The sequence below is a fragment of the Molothrus aeneus genome, chromosome 20, assembly GCF_037042795.1.
Source record: "Molothrus aeneus isolate 106 chromosome 20, BPBGC_Maene_1.0, whole genome shotgun sequence".
NCBI lineage: Eukaryota > Metazoa > Chordata > Aves > Passeriformes > Icteridae > Molothrus > Molothrus aeneus.
In genome coordinates this window covers 4,960,317-4,976,852 of record NC_089665.1, presented here as the reverse complement: position 1 = coordinate 4,976,852, position 16,536 = coordinate 4,960,317, and the positions used below count along the sequence as shown (strand labels likewise).

At 42.9% G+C, this 16,536-nt stretch overlaps 1 protein-coding gene across 5 annotated transcripts in view; it reads right to left on the bottom strand.

Annotated features, from left to right (window-relative positions):
• The window catches only part of CUX1 (cut like homeobox 1), a 274,993-nt gene that overhangs the window by 58,874 nt on the left and 199,583 nt on the right, over positions 1-16,536 (bottom strand). The window contains exons 15-20 of one of the 5 annotated variants that reach the window (XM_066563643.1): positions 15,392-16,063; positions 14,376-14,441; positions 12,918-13,019; positions 9,900-10,726; positions 8,344-8,509; positions 7,626-7,682 (exon numbers count right to left, since the gene is read on the bottom strand). The exons of 1 other annotated variant lie outside the window; for it this stretch is intronic. In XM_066563643.1, coding sequence (XP_066419740.1) covers positions 7,626-7,682; positions 8,344-8,509; positions 9,900-10,726; positions 12,918-13,019; positions 14,376-14,441; positions 15,392-16,063 — 1,890 coding nt within the window. The remainder of the gene's footprint in view (positions 1-7,625; positions 7,683-8,343; positions 8,510-9,899; positions 10,727-12,917; positions 13,020-14,375; positions 14,442-15,391; positions 16,064-16,536) is intronic. 3 more of the 5 variants (XM_066563646.1, XM_066563644.1, XM_066563645.1) reach the window with 3 other exon arrangements.

Here is a 16,536-nt window from a genome sequence, read left to right as displayed (position 1 = left end):
ACATCAGTGTTATGATGTGGTAATTGATTATAACATCTTTCTGTTGCCCCTGGGGAGTCCCACTGCTAACCCAGCTTCAGGCATTCTGTGCAGATTTTTCTCTGAAAATTACAGAAACCATTGCTGTCCTTTTATTAATGTTTTTTACCTTTACAATAGACAGCTCTCTGAGCAGTTCCAAGGTACTTTTGCCTTTTTCTTTCTTTTTATTTAATGAAACCTTCATTAGGGAAAACACCTGTCTTGGATAAAAAAAGTTAAAAAAACCCCAAAAACAACCAATCATCCCAATCAGTCCCCCCCCCCAGAAAACCCAGTTGGGCTCTTTCATATTTGTCCTCTCTCTTTCAAGGTCTGGTGGCTTTTTAGGTGCTGGTGTTGCTTATATAATGCCCTTCCCCATCAAACACAACAAAACGTTGCAACTTCAATAGACAGTAATTGCAAAGTTCGCATAAAGGCAGTTAAGTTGCTTTATTTAGGTGCCAAATGAGAGGCTAATTTTGGTCCTCTCATAAAGGACAAATGAAACATCTGCCAGTTCAAACTTGTACTATTTTTAGGACCCGAGTTCCAGAGGGGTAAACCAGAGAAACAAGCACTAACCACAGCTGTGGTTACACCGTGGTCAGTCTCACACCTCCTTGGTGTGGGAACCCATCCCAGGATCCCTTGGAAAGCAGCAAGAAAAGGGGAGATGGCTCTCAGAAGGGACCAGATCATGCCAGAAAACAGAGAAGGATGCTTTGACAAGGGCATGGAGGGACAGAACAACAGAGGAATGGCTTCCCAATGCCAGAGGGCAGGGATGGATGGGATATTGGGGAGGAATTCTTCCCTGTGAGGGTGGGAAGGGCCTGGCACAGGCTGCTCAGAGAAGCTGTGGCTGCCCCTGGATCCCTGGAAATGCTCCAGGTCAGGCTGGATGGGGGTTGGAGCAACCTGGACTGGTGGAAGGTGTCCCTGCCATGGTAGGGGTGGGACTGGATGGGCTTTAAGGTCCCTCCCAACCCAAATAATTCAGTGATTCTGTGACAAGTTACCATCAGCAATATCTTTGACAAGTATAAATACTGAACACATGTACTATCAGGCCTTTTTTACATTTCTTGTTGTAATTGTATTTTCTCCTTTTATTGGCTTTTTAATTGGCTGTCTTTCTCTTTTCACTTTTATTTAAATTTGATCTCAAATCCACTTTGCTTTGTTTTCAATGCAAGTTGCATTTCTCATCAGATTTAAAATAATCACTGGATTCTTTCATTTGCTGTTTCTCTGGAAGGTTGTTGGCAAGTCAAAAAACCCTACAACCCTACATGCATCAAATGAGGTGAGACAAATTCCTAAGTTTCTCTCATACCCTTAATGTAAAGGACAGGCTGGAAGGGAACTTAGAAGACATTAATTTTCTGGTAATATTCTTTTTTTTTTCATCTTGGGAATGATTTGCTATCAAGCAATATGTAACTCTATAATCAGAACAGGCTGTTTATTTCCCTGTTTCAGAGCTGCTGGGTGAGGAGGATTTCCATCCCCATTAGAAGATGGAAATAACAACCCGCACATTTGGTGCTCACACACCTTTTCCCCAGTATTTTGGGAAGAAAATAGCCCATTATCTGTTCTTTGAATTGAAAGCAAGGTAATTTTCATCCAGTGGAGGAGCATTTGGTAATTTGCTGAGCAGCAGTTGGGCTGTTGCCCAGGGAGGGCCGAGGGTACCGTGGCCATCTCCACCCCACTGATGGCCACAGGGCTGGACCTGCAGCCCCCCTCCTTTCACCACCAGCAACCAAAAGACCAACATGAACTTCTGCCAGCTGCCAGAGTCTTCTATCCCCACCAGAAAATCATCTGCTCCCTTTGGAGAAGTGCCTTCCCAAGCTCTTGTGCAGCTGCCAGCCCAGGGGGGACAGAGCCCGGCCGTCACCGCGGCTCCTGACCCCGCCTGGAGCTGCACAGCCCCGGCCTCTCTGGGTGTCTGTGCTGCTCCAGTTGGGCTGAATTTGCTTTTCCAATCTCTCAGCTCCTCGTTTTCCACCCAGCCCCTCTGTGGTTTGCAGCTGGCAGTGGGGAGGGGTGTGGGTCCCTCCCCAGGGGAGGCCGCGCGTCTCCGAATGCGCACGCAGAGGGGAAGGAAAATGCTGGTAATTAATGAAGTGAAGTAATAAGTAATGAAATTAACAACAGTGGAAGTTACAGAGCTCGACTACTCAATGGCCATGGTTTCTCTCCCTAACTACATCTCCTTTTTAGCAGCTCTCATGCTAACTGCTACTCTGTGAACTACCTGAGAAGCCTGAGGCAATAATGGTCAGGAAAGTTTCTTTTTTTTCACACAGCTTAAAAAACATCTTCATTTATTAATTCTGCTCTTTGAAAATAAAGACTTTAAGGATAAGGCATTGCTGTGCCTGGCTCAGTGCTGCTGCAGAGCCACACTTGAACTCCTTGCTTGGGGATCCACACTAAGGGGGAGTGAGTGTCAAGGACCCACTTCCCAAATTAACTACAGAAATAAACCTAGCTGCAACCTGACTGGGTAACTTCTCCAAAACAAATGCTAGGAGTCCATAACTGCACTTAGGAGTGAATTAAATTTGCCTTTAGAATCCAGCACAGGTCTCCTCTTTGCTGTATTAACAGGAACATTGTAATTGAGTCACAAGGACTATCAGCCTAGAAAACAGTGTTCACTCCCTGATTCTGTGTTTTATTTTAGCCCTTCTAAAAGCCCTTTAGCCCTTTTCACAGCAAAGCTGTGACCACAGTGAGGACTGAGTTGTCTTCTGCAAATTTAACCAGTGGGTGGTTCCATGGACAGAGAAGAATACAACCAGGAGAGGAATTTCTCCACCAATACTGACTATTTGCAAACATCACTGATGGAAAAGGAGCAGGGCTGTGGGAGGCAGCCTGGGCAGGACAGGTTTCAGAAGGAAGCAGGAATGCCCAGCTGATGGCCAGGAATTGGAGCCAATCCTGTGCTCAGAATCAACTCGAGGCACTGACTTCATGCTGCATTCCCAGGTCCCAGTGAGGTGCCTTGACAGCAATTCTCCTGGTTTTATTGATACCAGAAAGGCTGCCAGGGAGCTTTTCATGGTCCAAATGTCAGGGAAGTGGCACAGAAGATGATCACACACATTACAGACAGACTACAGCAGCTGCCCTTATGAGGAGCCAACTGATACCCTATGGTTTGAAATCAACACAGCCACAGACAACTGCTCCTGAGCCCAATCCCAAACCACACAGAAAGAATGTGGAAACTTCACCAGGATGTGCTGCAGGGATAAGCATGAAGGTAACTCTTTGGCTGACATTGGAGTTCAGCTCTGAACTTTAAACCACATTTGCACCTAGCACAAAAGGCCACAACTTTCCCAAGTCCAAGACTCAGGAATTGGTCATCAAACACAAAACATCTCTGCAAGGAATTCCTGCAGTCTGCTGTCTGAGCCATGTGATCTCCCTTCTCTTCCATTTCACAGACTACATTAACCACAAACATTTCATGTCATACATTTTTATTAACCTGGAATGCCAGCAAATGACTGCAAAACCATTTTTCTCTCTTTTTTTTTTTTGATTCAACAACAAAAACCAGCTCCAGTTTGGGAAGGTCTGTCAGCATCACTGCACCAATCACTTTGGTGATGTCACAGTGAAAGGATTCAGCTCTTGCTGTGCTAATCCCAACTGTGCTCTGGAGCACCATTGCACAGCTCTGCCCACCCAAACAAACCAGAACAATGCAAGAAAAGATGATAAAACACAAGGAGGTGGCTTCTATTTGCCACCACAAGGCTACTGAGCTCTTCTCAGGAGTACATCAGGATGGTGTTCCCAAATTTGGGCTCTCAGCCTGAAACACACTCTCTCCCTACTCTGTTTCTCCAATGTGACAGAATTCTCCTGGTACCAGGAAAATGGGAATATCCACCCAGCACACAGTTAACTACCTGCCCACTAAGCAGCTCTGTACTGGCCAATGTTACAGGAATCTGTATTACATAAATGAAAATACAATGCATACCTGGCTCTGCCATCACACCCTGATCTCTCTGTTAATATCATAACAACACAAAATCATCCTGAGGTTTTTCTGATTTGTGTTCCCAAGGGATGATAAGAAGTAATCTCCCCGTTGTTATTTTGAAAAGAAAGCTTTTATGCATATTTTAGTTGATCTAAATACAGTAGATCTCGGGTTTTTAAATCACCAGATAATACGCAATTATCTCCAGCTAGATTCTGATTTTGAAACAAGCTCTAATTAGCTCCCCATTTTATGCTGCTATAATCCTTTCTTCAACTCCCATGAGTGTTACTATTGCTAAGCAGCATGAGGTTAGGAATGATGGATGATACCCAGAAAGGAAGACAAACAAAAGGGAAATTCAAAATCCCCTGAGATCACCCGCAGCTGTATCGGCAAATGAAGATTTCCACATTAGGTCATAAGACGACCCTTACAGAAACACACACCAAAAAGGCACGTCCTCTTCCCACTGAGTATTTGCAGCCCTTTCATGTAGTATAGAGAGAGTATATGTCCTTCACAGAGGATAAAGTAAAAAGTGAATGTAAAAATTCAGCTTTCCTGAGAGCAGCCACGGACGGAATCAACAGCACCAAAAAGGAAACTCTGTCTCAATCTCCTATAGATACGCAGCACAAACCCCCAAAATAAAACCAACTAATAAAAGCTGTGCACAGTACAAGCATTTAGAGAAATATCTGAGCCTTCTCCTGGCACATGGCAACTGTTCAAACCCACCCCAGCTCCCATCAGCAGTAATGCAACTAAATAAGGGCCAAATTCATCAGGAAAAAATGCTGATGCAGTTGGGTGACACTAATTCAACTTTTTTTTCCATGTGATTTGGTCCATGCTTTTGACACATAAATCATTAAAAAGGCAGATTTACCCAAGGGCATTAGAGCATTTAGGTGGAAAGAAATACACAGAAAAAATGTTAGAAAAGGCACAGCAATACTATTTTTGACCACCTAGGGTACAGACACCATTTTTGTGTAAAACATGTTCCCTGAAACTTGCACAAAATCACCAAGCCTTGAGGAAAGCTCACAGGGAGGAAATACAGGTATATACCTGGCTGTCATTTTGGTATAGGCTGTTTTTTATGAAATCCAGCAATACAGCTTCCAAAGAAGAAAACCAAGCTTGGCTTCCCTGTGCCATCTCAACATATATATAAATATATAAGATATATGTATGTTTATCCATTCATTATAGGAAACACTGATGGGCCCATCTGTCTACACGTGAAAATGGAAAATTACTGGACAAAAGGTGAGATTTTCATGAATGAGGTGTTAATCAAAACTTCATGATGAAGAAGTGTAACTAACTGGGCCAGAAATCCAGAAAATCTTGTTAGTTTGATAGAATAGAGCCAAACAGTAATGAAAATATCCCAGCTAATGAAAGTTTGAGTCGTTACTATGCATGTTGACACTCTGTACACTGAAGACCTTCTTGGCAAAGCACTCAGGAGCCACTGAGTGTATTAGTTTAATTTCACTTCTTTTCCTTCATGCATTCAACAAGTTCCCAGCCAATTATATGACATGGAAAAGGCTCCAGACCTTTCCTCGTTTCAAAATTGTTCTGATTAATTTCTGTTTTAAAATTACAAGTATGCAACCTTCTCTCCCTTGATTTTCCTGGGAAACGTCTCAGAAGACCAGAAAATTGGAGCTCCCTCTCTCTCTTTTTTTTTCCTCCCTGCCCTGGAGTGATGGATCTTTCACAAATGCATAATTATTATTACCTTTTCCAAACTGTTTGCTGCATTTTTAATTACAGAACAGCTGCTAATAAAAGGAAATTACCAAACTGCCCTTCCTCATTCAAATAACTTGGTCTTTTTTGCTCTTTTGTTCTGCCTGGTGTCACAACCTTCCTTATGCCTTTGCACAGAGAAAGGCACCAAGAAAAGAACATTTTGTACAACAATTCTATTTTTAATCCTCCGAGAGGAGGTAGAAAAGGGCACGAGCCCATTTTCTCATTTGTAAGTCGGCTTTAAGGAATGAAGGAGGACAATCATCAATAACATGATTTTATTAGCTGATAGGAACGTGTCACCTCACAAAATATTAGCTCAAGGGCAGGAACTGACAAATGACACTGGGAGTGTGGGAGGGAACAAAATATCCCAGCAGCAAAACTGAACTTCCTGAAGGAAATCACTTTCAGCTCCCAGCAATCCCCCCGGGAATCCAGAGGGTGGCTGGATTGTAATACTATGGGCTTGTCTTTCCATCTTTTATAATTAGAGCTAGTCATAAATATGAAGATTAGCAATAACAATGCAGCATTTCCCAGCTCCTCTGATTTCAAATTCCCCCTAAAATGGCTACAATTAATTACTCATATTTTCCACGCCGTCTCAGGCGTTTGTAACTGTGACACTCTTGCACGGCATTGATGCCACAAAAAAAGTACTCAATGGCATGTTTTTAATGAACCATCACAGGAAATTTCCATGTTCCTTAAATGCTTGGCTATAAGTAACAATAGCCCTATGATTGCAAATAATTTTCTCCCATTTTGGTTTTGTTTTCATGGCTTGTTTTTACTGGGGGCATTTTTTTTTCCCTTTCTTTTATGTATTTATTTTCAACTGTTCTCCTTAAGAAAAACGTGGACTGAATATCATCACAAATTTTCTTCAAGTAAAATCTTTTAGAATGCAAAATAGTTTCTCCAGTAGAGAGAAAAAAACCACTTTAGCTGGGATATTTAGAGTAAAGCCAGCAAGCTGCAGAAAAAAAGGAGTATTTCAGAATAGCAGAAAGGTAGAAGAAGAACACAACCCTTCCCTGTCTGTGCCCTGAAATGCAGCAGTTCTCCAGCACAGGGCACTGGCTGTAAGCAGAGAGCAGGGCACGGGTATTTTTCTGGAGTGTTTTACGTCAGTGAAGCATTTCATTGGTAAGAGGCTGTGTGGGTAGAGTTTGGTATCTAACAGCAGGAACACAGCTGTTCTCTCCTGTCCCAGCCTCCCTCCTATCCTGTGACCATCTCTAAAGCCTTCAGCCACTCACTTCCCTGACACTCAGCTTTGCTGCATCTGCTTTTTTATTTATTTTTATTTTTTGAAAATGGAAAGGAGAAAAAAATAAGGTCAGCTGGGAATATTTAACGAAGCTCGAAACAGACGTAACGTGGTCTGTTCCCCACCTTTGGATTAACAAAGCAGATTTTGTGCAAAGGAGAGTGGAAAAAAACCTACCAACAAGTGAGGCAGCTGCAGTATGTGGATCACATTACAAACCAAGGGCTTGTTTTACAGCCATTGTCACATGTCACATTGATAAGCTGAACTATGGCAAAAAAACACCCCTTACAGAGCCAATGATCTCTAAGATCAGACAGAGTCTCTTTACCTAATATATGCAGCTAAATATGTGTGCTCCCTACATCTGCCATAGCAACAAGGAGAGAAGGAGGAATTAACTGCATTAATAAAAAAAACTGAAGGGACTCCTGTATGATACAACAAAATGTGAGAAACCTCTCAGCATCAAAGCAAATGCAACAAAAGCACAGAGAATTATTTCAGAGCAAATCATTGAAACCAGCTGATTACCTGAGCTTGCACATCCCTGCTGTAGGGAATCCTGTAATGATGTCACAGAGTGAAGGACTAGATAAGAGAGGAGAGGAAAATCAGGGAACAATAAAAGGAGATGCCAAACCACAAACTAAACAGTAAGCAGGCTCAACAAATAGCAAAGTGCTGATCTCGGCAAGGGCTCGCTGCTCAGTTAACTCAAGGCACAGAAAGGTGCAGCCAGGCCAGGCTCCAGCCTGGCTTTTCTGTGTCAATAGGTACTAGGGGAAGAGACAGCCACAATAAAAGTGTCATTGCAACCCAGCATTCCCCCTTTAAAGCTCAGTTTTCCAGCTCACCTCCTGAGACAGCAATCGATATTCTCCCTGGAACAATCCAAATCCCCTGTGCAACCCTAGGAAACAGCGCACAACATTTTCCAGCTCTTTGGCCAAAATTTTTGGGATTGTGTGTCATATTCATGCCTAGATAATATCACCCTAATGAGGAACTTGATAACTGCTGCTTATCAATTACACATAAATGTTCATAAACATTCCCAGCACGTCCCCTTAGGGACTGGCCGGGCTGCCAGGGTGGGATGGTGCCACTTCCATAACGCCTGGACCAGCACTGGTGCAAGGCTGGCTTACTGCAAATTTAAAAAAAAATTAAAAAATACAGAAAATAGAAAAAGAAAAAAAAAAAAATCTCCTCCTCCTCAACTCAAACAACATAGTGGAATTTTAATTACCTTGTCCTTGTTGCTGCCCTTGTGCAGGCAGGACACACTGTCCCAGCTCACCATTCAACCAGAGCTGCATACGAATAAATGGTTCTCGGCCTTTTTGGGTCAATTTGCTCCATGGCTTTGGCCTGGAGAGCATGTCACTGACACTTCCTTGGGACAGCCCCAATACCTGAAGTGAAGCAACCAAGAATGGCACGTTAACACACTGGCAGTGGAAACGGGGGGAATTTAAATCATTTTGGTTTCCTTTACTGTATCGCTCAAATTGTTTGTATATGGGCAATTATAAAAGCTGTAAAAATTGGACAATTATAAAAACTGTACTCTGTGGATACTCAGATGGAAATGCTTTTCTTCCTGCCGTGTTGCCTTCTGAAGGAAGGTGGGTTTTTCCTGTAGGATCTGGGTGGCAGCAGCCTGGTGAGGGATTTGCATGCTTTTCATATTTTGTGTCAAACAGTTTCATCAGTTTTAACAGGAAAAACACCGAGTCCAGGCACACACAGGCAGATGAAACAGGCAATGACTGGCATGTATTTTGTTCTCAAACAAAAATAATTGGGACTTTTGAGACTAGGCCTATATTTGGTTGATTTTTGGGGGATGAATTATAACGATGTGTGTTTTCACCTGTAGCAGCGGCTGCTCCACATAAGTAAATATTTAAGAATACAGCTGAATGCAGGGGGGAGGGGGGAGAATTTCAGACAGGCAGAATGCAATTACTTGCCTGGTATTCAGCACAGGTACAAGAGTTAAAAATCATACTTAATGAAAGCTGCCATGGGATCTTTAATGACCCCGAGAGGTCAGACTTTTCATTTTACATCTTAGTGAGAAGGTAATAGTGCGATGCCAGCTCCTATTACACTTTTATATTGATTCAATTCTTTATAGGGAGAAGAAACAACAAATGTCCAACACTTTTTACAGCCTGGGAGGGGTTTTCTGGTGGTTAGGGACCCTCAAAATCCCACGTGCTCAGTGCTTAGGGCTCACAACGTGAGAACTTCAGGGAGCCTTATCTGTAATCAAACATTGCTCTAAAACATCTCAGAGCACACTGAGCTACTGAGCACCAGGTATTAGAAATGACTTGGAATTCTTGACTTCAGACTAAGGAGAGTTAGGGGATTTTCCATGTGTTTGTTTTAATGCCCTTGTGCACATTTCCAAATAATAACGAAAGAGGAAAAATGCTCTTGTGTCCATAATCTTTGCTCATAACAAAGTTAAGACTCTCCAGTCATGACAATGGCATTACTCAAATATTCCACGAATTCATTACATTAAGCATGAAATATTGAGTCTCAGCAACGTTTGCTTCAGCCTTCAAGCTTTCTAAACTCGGGGCCCCATTCCTAATTCCAAGTGGCTGAAGCCAATCCCTGTATAAAAACCCTTGCAATTCCTACCACAGAGGGAAACTAACACTTTGTAAGTTTTGAAATACTTCAAACACGGAGCAAAACCATTTTTCCACAGGACCCCTCTGGCTCTGTAAGGAGCAGAGGGCACAATCACAAGACTGGTGAAACAAGAGAGAACCACTTCTTTACCTTTTCCCCAAAGATCCTTTGGCAGATGCCATTCTTTGCTAGCTTTTCCTTGACCTGCCGCGTTAGCTCTATGGTATCCACCTCCTGGTACATATAAATCTCATACTGCTCGGGTGTCAGTGGAGGAACCGAAGGTTTGGATGGCTTGGACAAGGACACGATAGGGGATGAAGGGAGGGGGCTATTCTGTGGTGTCTCACTGCGACTCGCCCCAGTCATGCTCAATTCAGAACTCTGCGAGTACGGAGATTCCGCGTTTGGCCACTCTTTCCAATACTCGGAAGAAGACGGTCCTTGGAGCTGGCTACGATCTGGCCTAGTCTGATTGCTGACCTTTTCTTTTCCACCACTGGCTTCCTCAACTTTTATATCTTCAGGAAGAGCTGCATTTCTTCTCTCATGCTGCACAGTATTCCACCAATGGTCCTTCCAAACACCACCACGTCCCAACTCATTTTTAACATGCCTCAACATACCCTGGGCAGAATCACTTATTCCATGAAGCTCTAAAACAGGTGCCTCCTGAGGCTCCTTTTTGAGCCCAGAGAGGTTCTGCAATGCAGAGATACTGGAATCAGTGACAGATGAATGTTTCTTCAGGGATATGGCCAAAGGAGAATAGCTGGAAACCGAAGACATTGCAGGTGTAGACACTAGTTTGGGGGACAGGATAGAAATGTCAGCTTGAGATAGAGGTGGTGTTTTTAAGGCAGGTTCAAGGGCAGCCTGCTGTGCCTCCATTTCCCGTCGGGCTTGTTGCAGAATGGATCGAATTGCATCATCAGAATTGCCACTGCTAGAGGCAGAAGGCGGCTGAGCCGGCTCAGCTATGAAAAACAACCAAAAGACTAAATGCAACAGAGGAAAATGCTTTATATTCAACACGTGCTACTGTAAACATTTCCCTGACAGGGAAAGAAAAAAAACAAAACCAAAATGGGGCTGAAATACATTTCTGGATGGGAGGGAGGAGTTTTCACTAAGCAAAGATTTGCACTTTTCAAAATAATGTAAGATTTCCAAAGTCCTTCACTGGAAAATTTTGAGAGTTGCCAAAGTGCTGGATGTTTGCACGCACAGACTCAGCTGCACAAGTCTGGGATCACTTGCCCTTCCACCATTGTAAAAATTTTCAAATAAATGCCTTTGAAAATCAACCCTTCACTTCTTCTTCCCCCACCCCCATGTGGTCAATAACATTTTATAGCTGCATTTACAAAGTTATTTAAGCTTTCACTTCACTCTTTTCTCCACAAATGAATTTAACACGCACTCAGAACTGAACACAGCTGCATTCACCTGGACAGACTATTACAGTATAAATAAGCTGAGACCTTTTAACTTCAAAAACACAACACACACATTACAACAAAGACAGAACTTAAGGAAGACATGATCATCATTATTTCACTTGACAAACTAAATATGCTCCTGCTTCCTGATTTCTTGTACCATGGTCCCAACCACTGAAATAAACAGCTCTACCAGAGCCAGGCTGACACCTGGCCATCACCCTCTCCCTTATCTGAAGCTCTAGGAAGGAGTCACAGGTGCTTTCAGCAGAGATAACCCCCAAATGCAGCACTCCAGTGGGGAACCAGGATTTGGGTGGCTGTGCTGCAGCAGTTGGGGATGAGCAGAGACTGGAACGTGGGTGGGGAATTATCTCTGCAGAGCCAGGAGGTTTTGCAATGGCATCTGCTTCTATTTCAGTCTCCACTGAGGTCCCCAGTGCTTGGAAACCAGCTCCTCTGAAAGCTGCTCTGCAGAGAACAGGCAAAGTGAGGCACCAGGTGGGAGCAGGGACCCCACACTGCAAGGAGTGGCCCCAAAGTGAAATAAGATTTCCAACACTCTGTGTATCGCTCCAGTAATACTCAAACTCATCTGAATGCATTTCTGAATTTGCCTCCCTACATTCCTTCCTGTCACACACTGTAAAATACATGAAAAGCTAAGAAATAGGAAAAAAAGACAGTGAGACTATCTCTGCTGTTTTATCTGCTGGTTTCACAGGGAGTTTTGAGGCCAAATTAATATTTGAAAGGAAGTCTGAGACTCTCAGATGAAACATGCTACTGAGTAACATTCTTGCAGTTCCCTGCACAAAGCCCATATTTTTCTCTATGTAATAATTTCCTGCATAAAGTCATATTATTTAGATCATATATTAGCTAGTGTTTTATACTCTGCCATGAGATTAACTTAGTTTTCATTTGAAGGACAACTATCCAAAACTGTAAAACAGTATTTACTTGAAAAAATGAAACAAGTATTGCACAGTAATTTCTACTTCAGCCCAATAGCACTACTGGGATCTCTTAAAACTGAGAGGGCCATGGACTAGACAGAAATGTTAATTACATGACAGCATATAATGAGAAATTAGACTTATCTCAGGCTAAGAGGGATTTTTTGGGAAAAGGAATATGTTTAGGATTTGCCAGCTCATTCACTGAATACGTTCTGTAACCAAAAATAAAATCATCTAAGAGTCAGGACTGAGTGTGCCTATATGAGTACAGGATGTACCATGGTGCTGGGACTGGTAATTGCTGCCTGGAGTGTGACCTTCACCCCAGCAAATCCATCCAGCCCCTCTCCCATGCAGTTGTGTCCCTGGGGCCTGAGTGAGACAGAAGAGAAGAGAAAGCAGGAGCTGTTCCCTTCCAAGGAGCAAACTGGGAGAAGAAAGGATTCTGTAGGTTCCCCTCAGTGACTCCTGCAGGTCTGGAGGGCAGGAGGAGCTCAGAGCTCTCTTTATCACAGGGATAAAGGTGTTCAGAGATCCCACAGGGAGCAGGGCAGAGCAGAGACCCCACCACGCCGTGTGTGACCTTAACTTGGGACGTCTCAGAGACAGAAACAACTCCGCTAAATAACAACAAAAACCTCCAAAAAACTCTTCAAACCTACACTGAATCTTTTAAGAATATAATTAACTGGCCAGAAAGCTCATGGCAATTGTTTTAATTAAATTCTGCAGTAAAAGCAGGCAGAGACAAAATGAGGCTGTACCTGTTTTCTGGACTTGCAGCTCCCTTTTGGCTTGTTCGAGGATGGATTTGATGGCTTCATCAGAGCCAGACTCTGCGGTTCGGATTCGTGTGGTTATGTTACCTGGGGAGGAAAACACAACTAATGACACCAGGAAAACTCTTATTTGGCTGTTTTTGTAACACAAACACACACTGTATGTGATACATGGCCAGCACAACCTGAGGACAACTTGCACAGGACCTTTACCAACATTTACATCACATAAAAAATGTACTTAACATAATAAAAGCAAAATATCCTTGTTGTGCCTGTCTCTAGCTGCCCCAGAATGGTGAGAACACCAGAGGAAGAACTAGGTGGTCATATATTCCTTTTCTATGATAACATATATATATATCTATTCTTTTTCCTTTTCTTTTTGGTATTTTTTGGAGGGGAAGAGGAAATAGAAAGGGAAAAGAACTGGAGGGGAAAGGAAGAAAGCTAAAAAAAATAAGCCCGGGAATCAACTTTAAAATGGCATCAGCTGCTAGGCAAAGTAGGATGAGTATACATTCAGCCCAAAACAGAATTAAAAAGTAACTGGATAAAAATAATTTTTAACTTTCTAGAGGTTAATACATTAAGAGAAAAAGTAATTTAAATGCAGATACCACTTGAAGTACTCTCCAGTTAAGAGCTATTACTTGGTTGCTTGGTTTTGCTTCTTTTTTTGTTTTGTTTTTCGTTTTTTAACCTCTAAGGGGAAGAAAAGGAGGGAAAACTGTGAATGCTACTGCACTTAACTGCATTTTCCATTATGAGATTACTGTTTGTAAGCAATTGAGGTAATTTGTGACTGGAGTCAAAATAACTACAGACTTTTGATGTACCTGCCTTTGTTTTTCCTTCTTTCTGATTTCACTAAAAGAAAATTTCTGGAACTAATCTATAACAAAAATGTGCAGACTTCCTGTTCAGTGGTAATTTATGGATCTGATGTTCACTTATCTTGTTGCCTTTTTCATATATAATACAGAACTAAGCATCACACTAATTTAGCAGCGTATTAAAGTGGAATTTGTCAGCATAAGCCTCATGAGAAGAAAGAAGTAAGCCTAGAGCAGAAGCAGTATGCAATTGATGTTATAACTGTGCATCTTTCTCCCTCCAAAACCATAAAAATAGCAAAGAGAGCATTTCAATAAATCTGATGACTTTTTAAAACCACTTCCATCACTTCTCTCTCCTTATCTGTTTTGCAGGGGGGACGGGAGTGGAAGAACTATCCAAACAGGGTTACGTTAGTACAGCAGCAGCAGAATTAGAAAAAGCAAAGTGTTCATCTAACCCATGGTTTGTTTTATACTTACTGTCTGTTTTTCTATCAGATTCCAGGCCAGAATCAAACTGCACAGTTTTAAGGAAACACACAGCTAAAGCACACTCCACTTCCTAGGGATTGACTGCAAAGAAAAACACCTGCCTGTGACGTACCTTCAGCCCCATTTCTTCGTTTCGGTACTTCCTGAAATAGTCTGTTCAGGTTCTGGCCTGGATTCTCTGTTGAAAAACAAGTTTGGTAAGAACAAAACAATCAGGGGATGGTTGCTCTGACATCACGGGCTGTGTGACATGAGGAGCTGGCAGCCTGGCCCTGAGCTCTCCTGGCCCCTCGGGCCCCTGAGCAGGAGGAACTGGCTACTTGGGAAGAAGCAAGGCTGGCTGATTTGTTAATAAAGATTACAGCTATGTTCGGAAAGGAGATTAGACAGATATAAATAAATGTCTAGAGAAACCAAAAATGAAGAGGTTAAAGATGGGCAGATAATCCCCTCAAGTACAATCATCAAAAGGAAGAACAGATTATAAATCTAACAGTGTGTGCTTCCAATTAAACAAAATCTAGGAAAACCCTGCCTGTCCTTTCCAATATTTCTTGACTGTAAACAACTTACTTTTCAGTTTCTCTAAATGTAAATCTCAGCCTTAAGATGAATCACCATGAAATGCATGTTACTTCTTAAAATCGCTGCCTTAAATATGCAAAGCTGCTTTAAACTGGGATTGTGTTTTAATTACTCATCTCATGCATCACCTACCCTATTTTGTCAGAACACTTTGGGGAAAAAACATAATCACACAAGACACAACAGAAGCCTGGTCTCAGTAAATAACCGCAAATAAAAACCCCCAAGTTTTTCTGAGGGCTGATACCCCGAGTAGCTGCTGACCCTTTTGGCTCCGTGCTGAGCTGTGGCACGGAGGGGTTGGCAAGTGAGGGCTGTGAGTGTCCCTGCTGCTCACTCCTGCTGACAGGCACCAACCAGTGGCTAAAAAAAGCACAAGCACAGATACGAACCTGCCTGAGTGCTGCAGAGCTGAACTTGCTGCACCTGGCACCTGACCTGGGTGAGAGCGGCAGCAGCAGTGCACAAACAGCCCCGGATGGAGAAGCTCCTGGTTTGGAATGTTTGGAACTAAGAGGAGCAGGGGGGCTGGGGAGCTCTTACCTCTTTGTCTGCCCTGGATGCTGCGAAGAGCCAGGATGTTCTGCTCGTCCGACAGGAACTGCTTCATCTTATGAAATGGCTCCTTGCCTCTCACAGTCAGTTTATTCCATGGCTTTGGCCGGGCCAGGATCTCACTCACAGACCCTTGTGACAGTCCCAACACATAATGTCCAAATATCCGCTGTCCAATATTGTGCTTGATCAACTGCTCTTTCACCTGACGTGCAATTTCGGCCGTGTCTATCTCCTCGCCTTCGGAGATGCTCCCAGCACTTTCTGACTGGCTGGGAGATGGGGCCATGCCATTTACATCCGGGCTTTGTTGTAATGGACTTTGGGAAGATATGGAGTTTGTGCTGTATGGACCTGTTGGAAAAATCATGCTTGTGCTTCCTGCTTCCTGCATTGCCTTGGAGTAGAAGGACTGCATTAGCTGTCGCTGGAGGAGAGAGTTTAGTGCAAATTTTCCTGTGGAGGCCAGGGGTAAGCTGGGGCTCGCCAGGGATGAGCTGAAAAAGTCTTGACTTAAACCCGTTGGTGAGAACTGGTGTGTACCATTAGTATTGGAAGCCTGCTCCCCCGCGTTGCGGAGCAACTGGGAAGGAGGGGAGGCCGGCAAGGTTGCAGGACGCTGACTCTCAGGCTGGTCTTTCCCTTTTCTCCTGGCTGACCCTACAAGGAAGGTCAAACATAATGCATTATGGGGGGTCAAAGAGGGAAAAACCAAGATAAAAAAATGCAAAGTTTGCCCCGCAAAGGGAAAAAGTGCAGATTGACATGGGCCAATGGAGTGGCGGTGGGAGTTTTGGTTTTGTTTGTTTTTGGTTTGTTTTCATTTGTTGGGTTATTTTTTTTTTTTAATTTTTATTTTAATTTTTTTTTTCCATGATTGAAATTTTTTAAGCCAAACAAGGCCCCCAAAACAAACAACATGCATTTCATGTTTGCACCTTTCTTGTATGTTGCAGCCTGGAGAATCCCCCTTACAGACATTAACACTAGAACAGTTACATGAAGTGCAGTGATACAGTTAAATAAATCCAGTTACAGACAGCAAGTCTCTCTGTTGTCTCTCATTCAAGATATGACTCATTGGACCTGACTGAACCCAAATGCAGCAAACATTTACATTTTGGAACAAACCA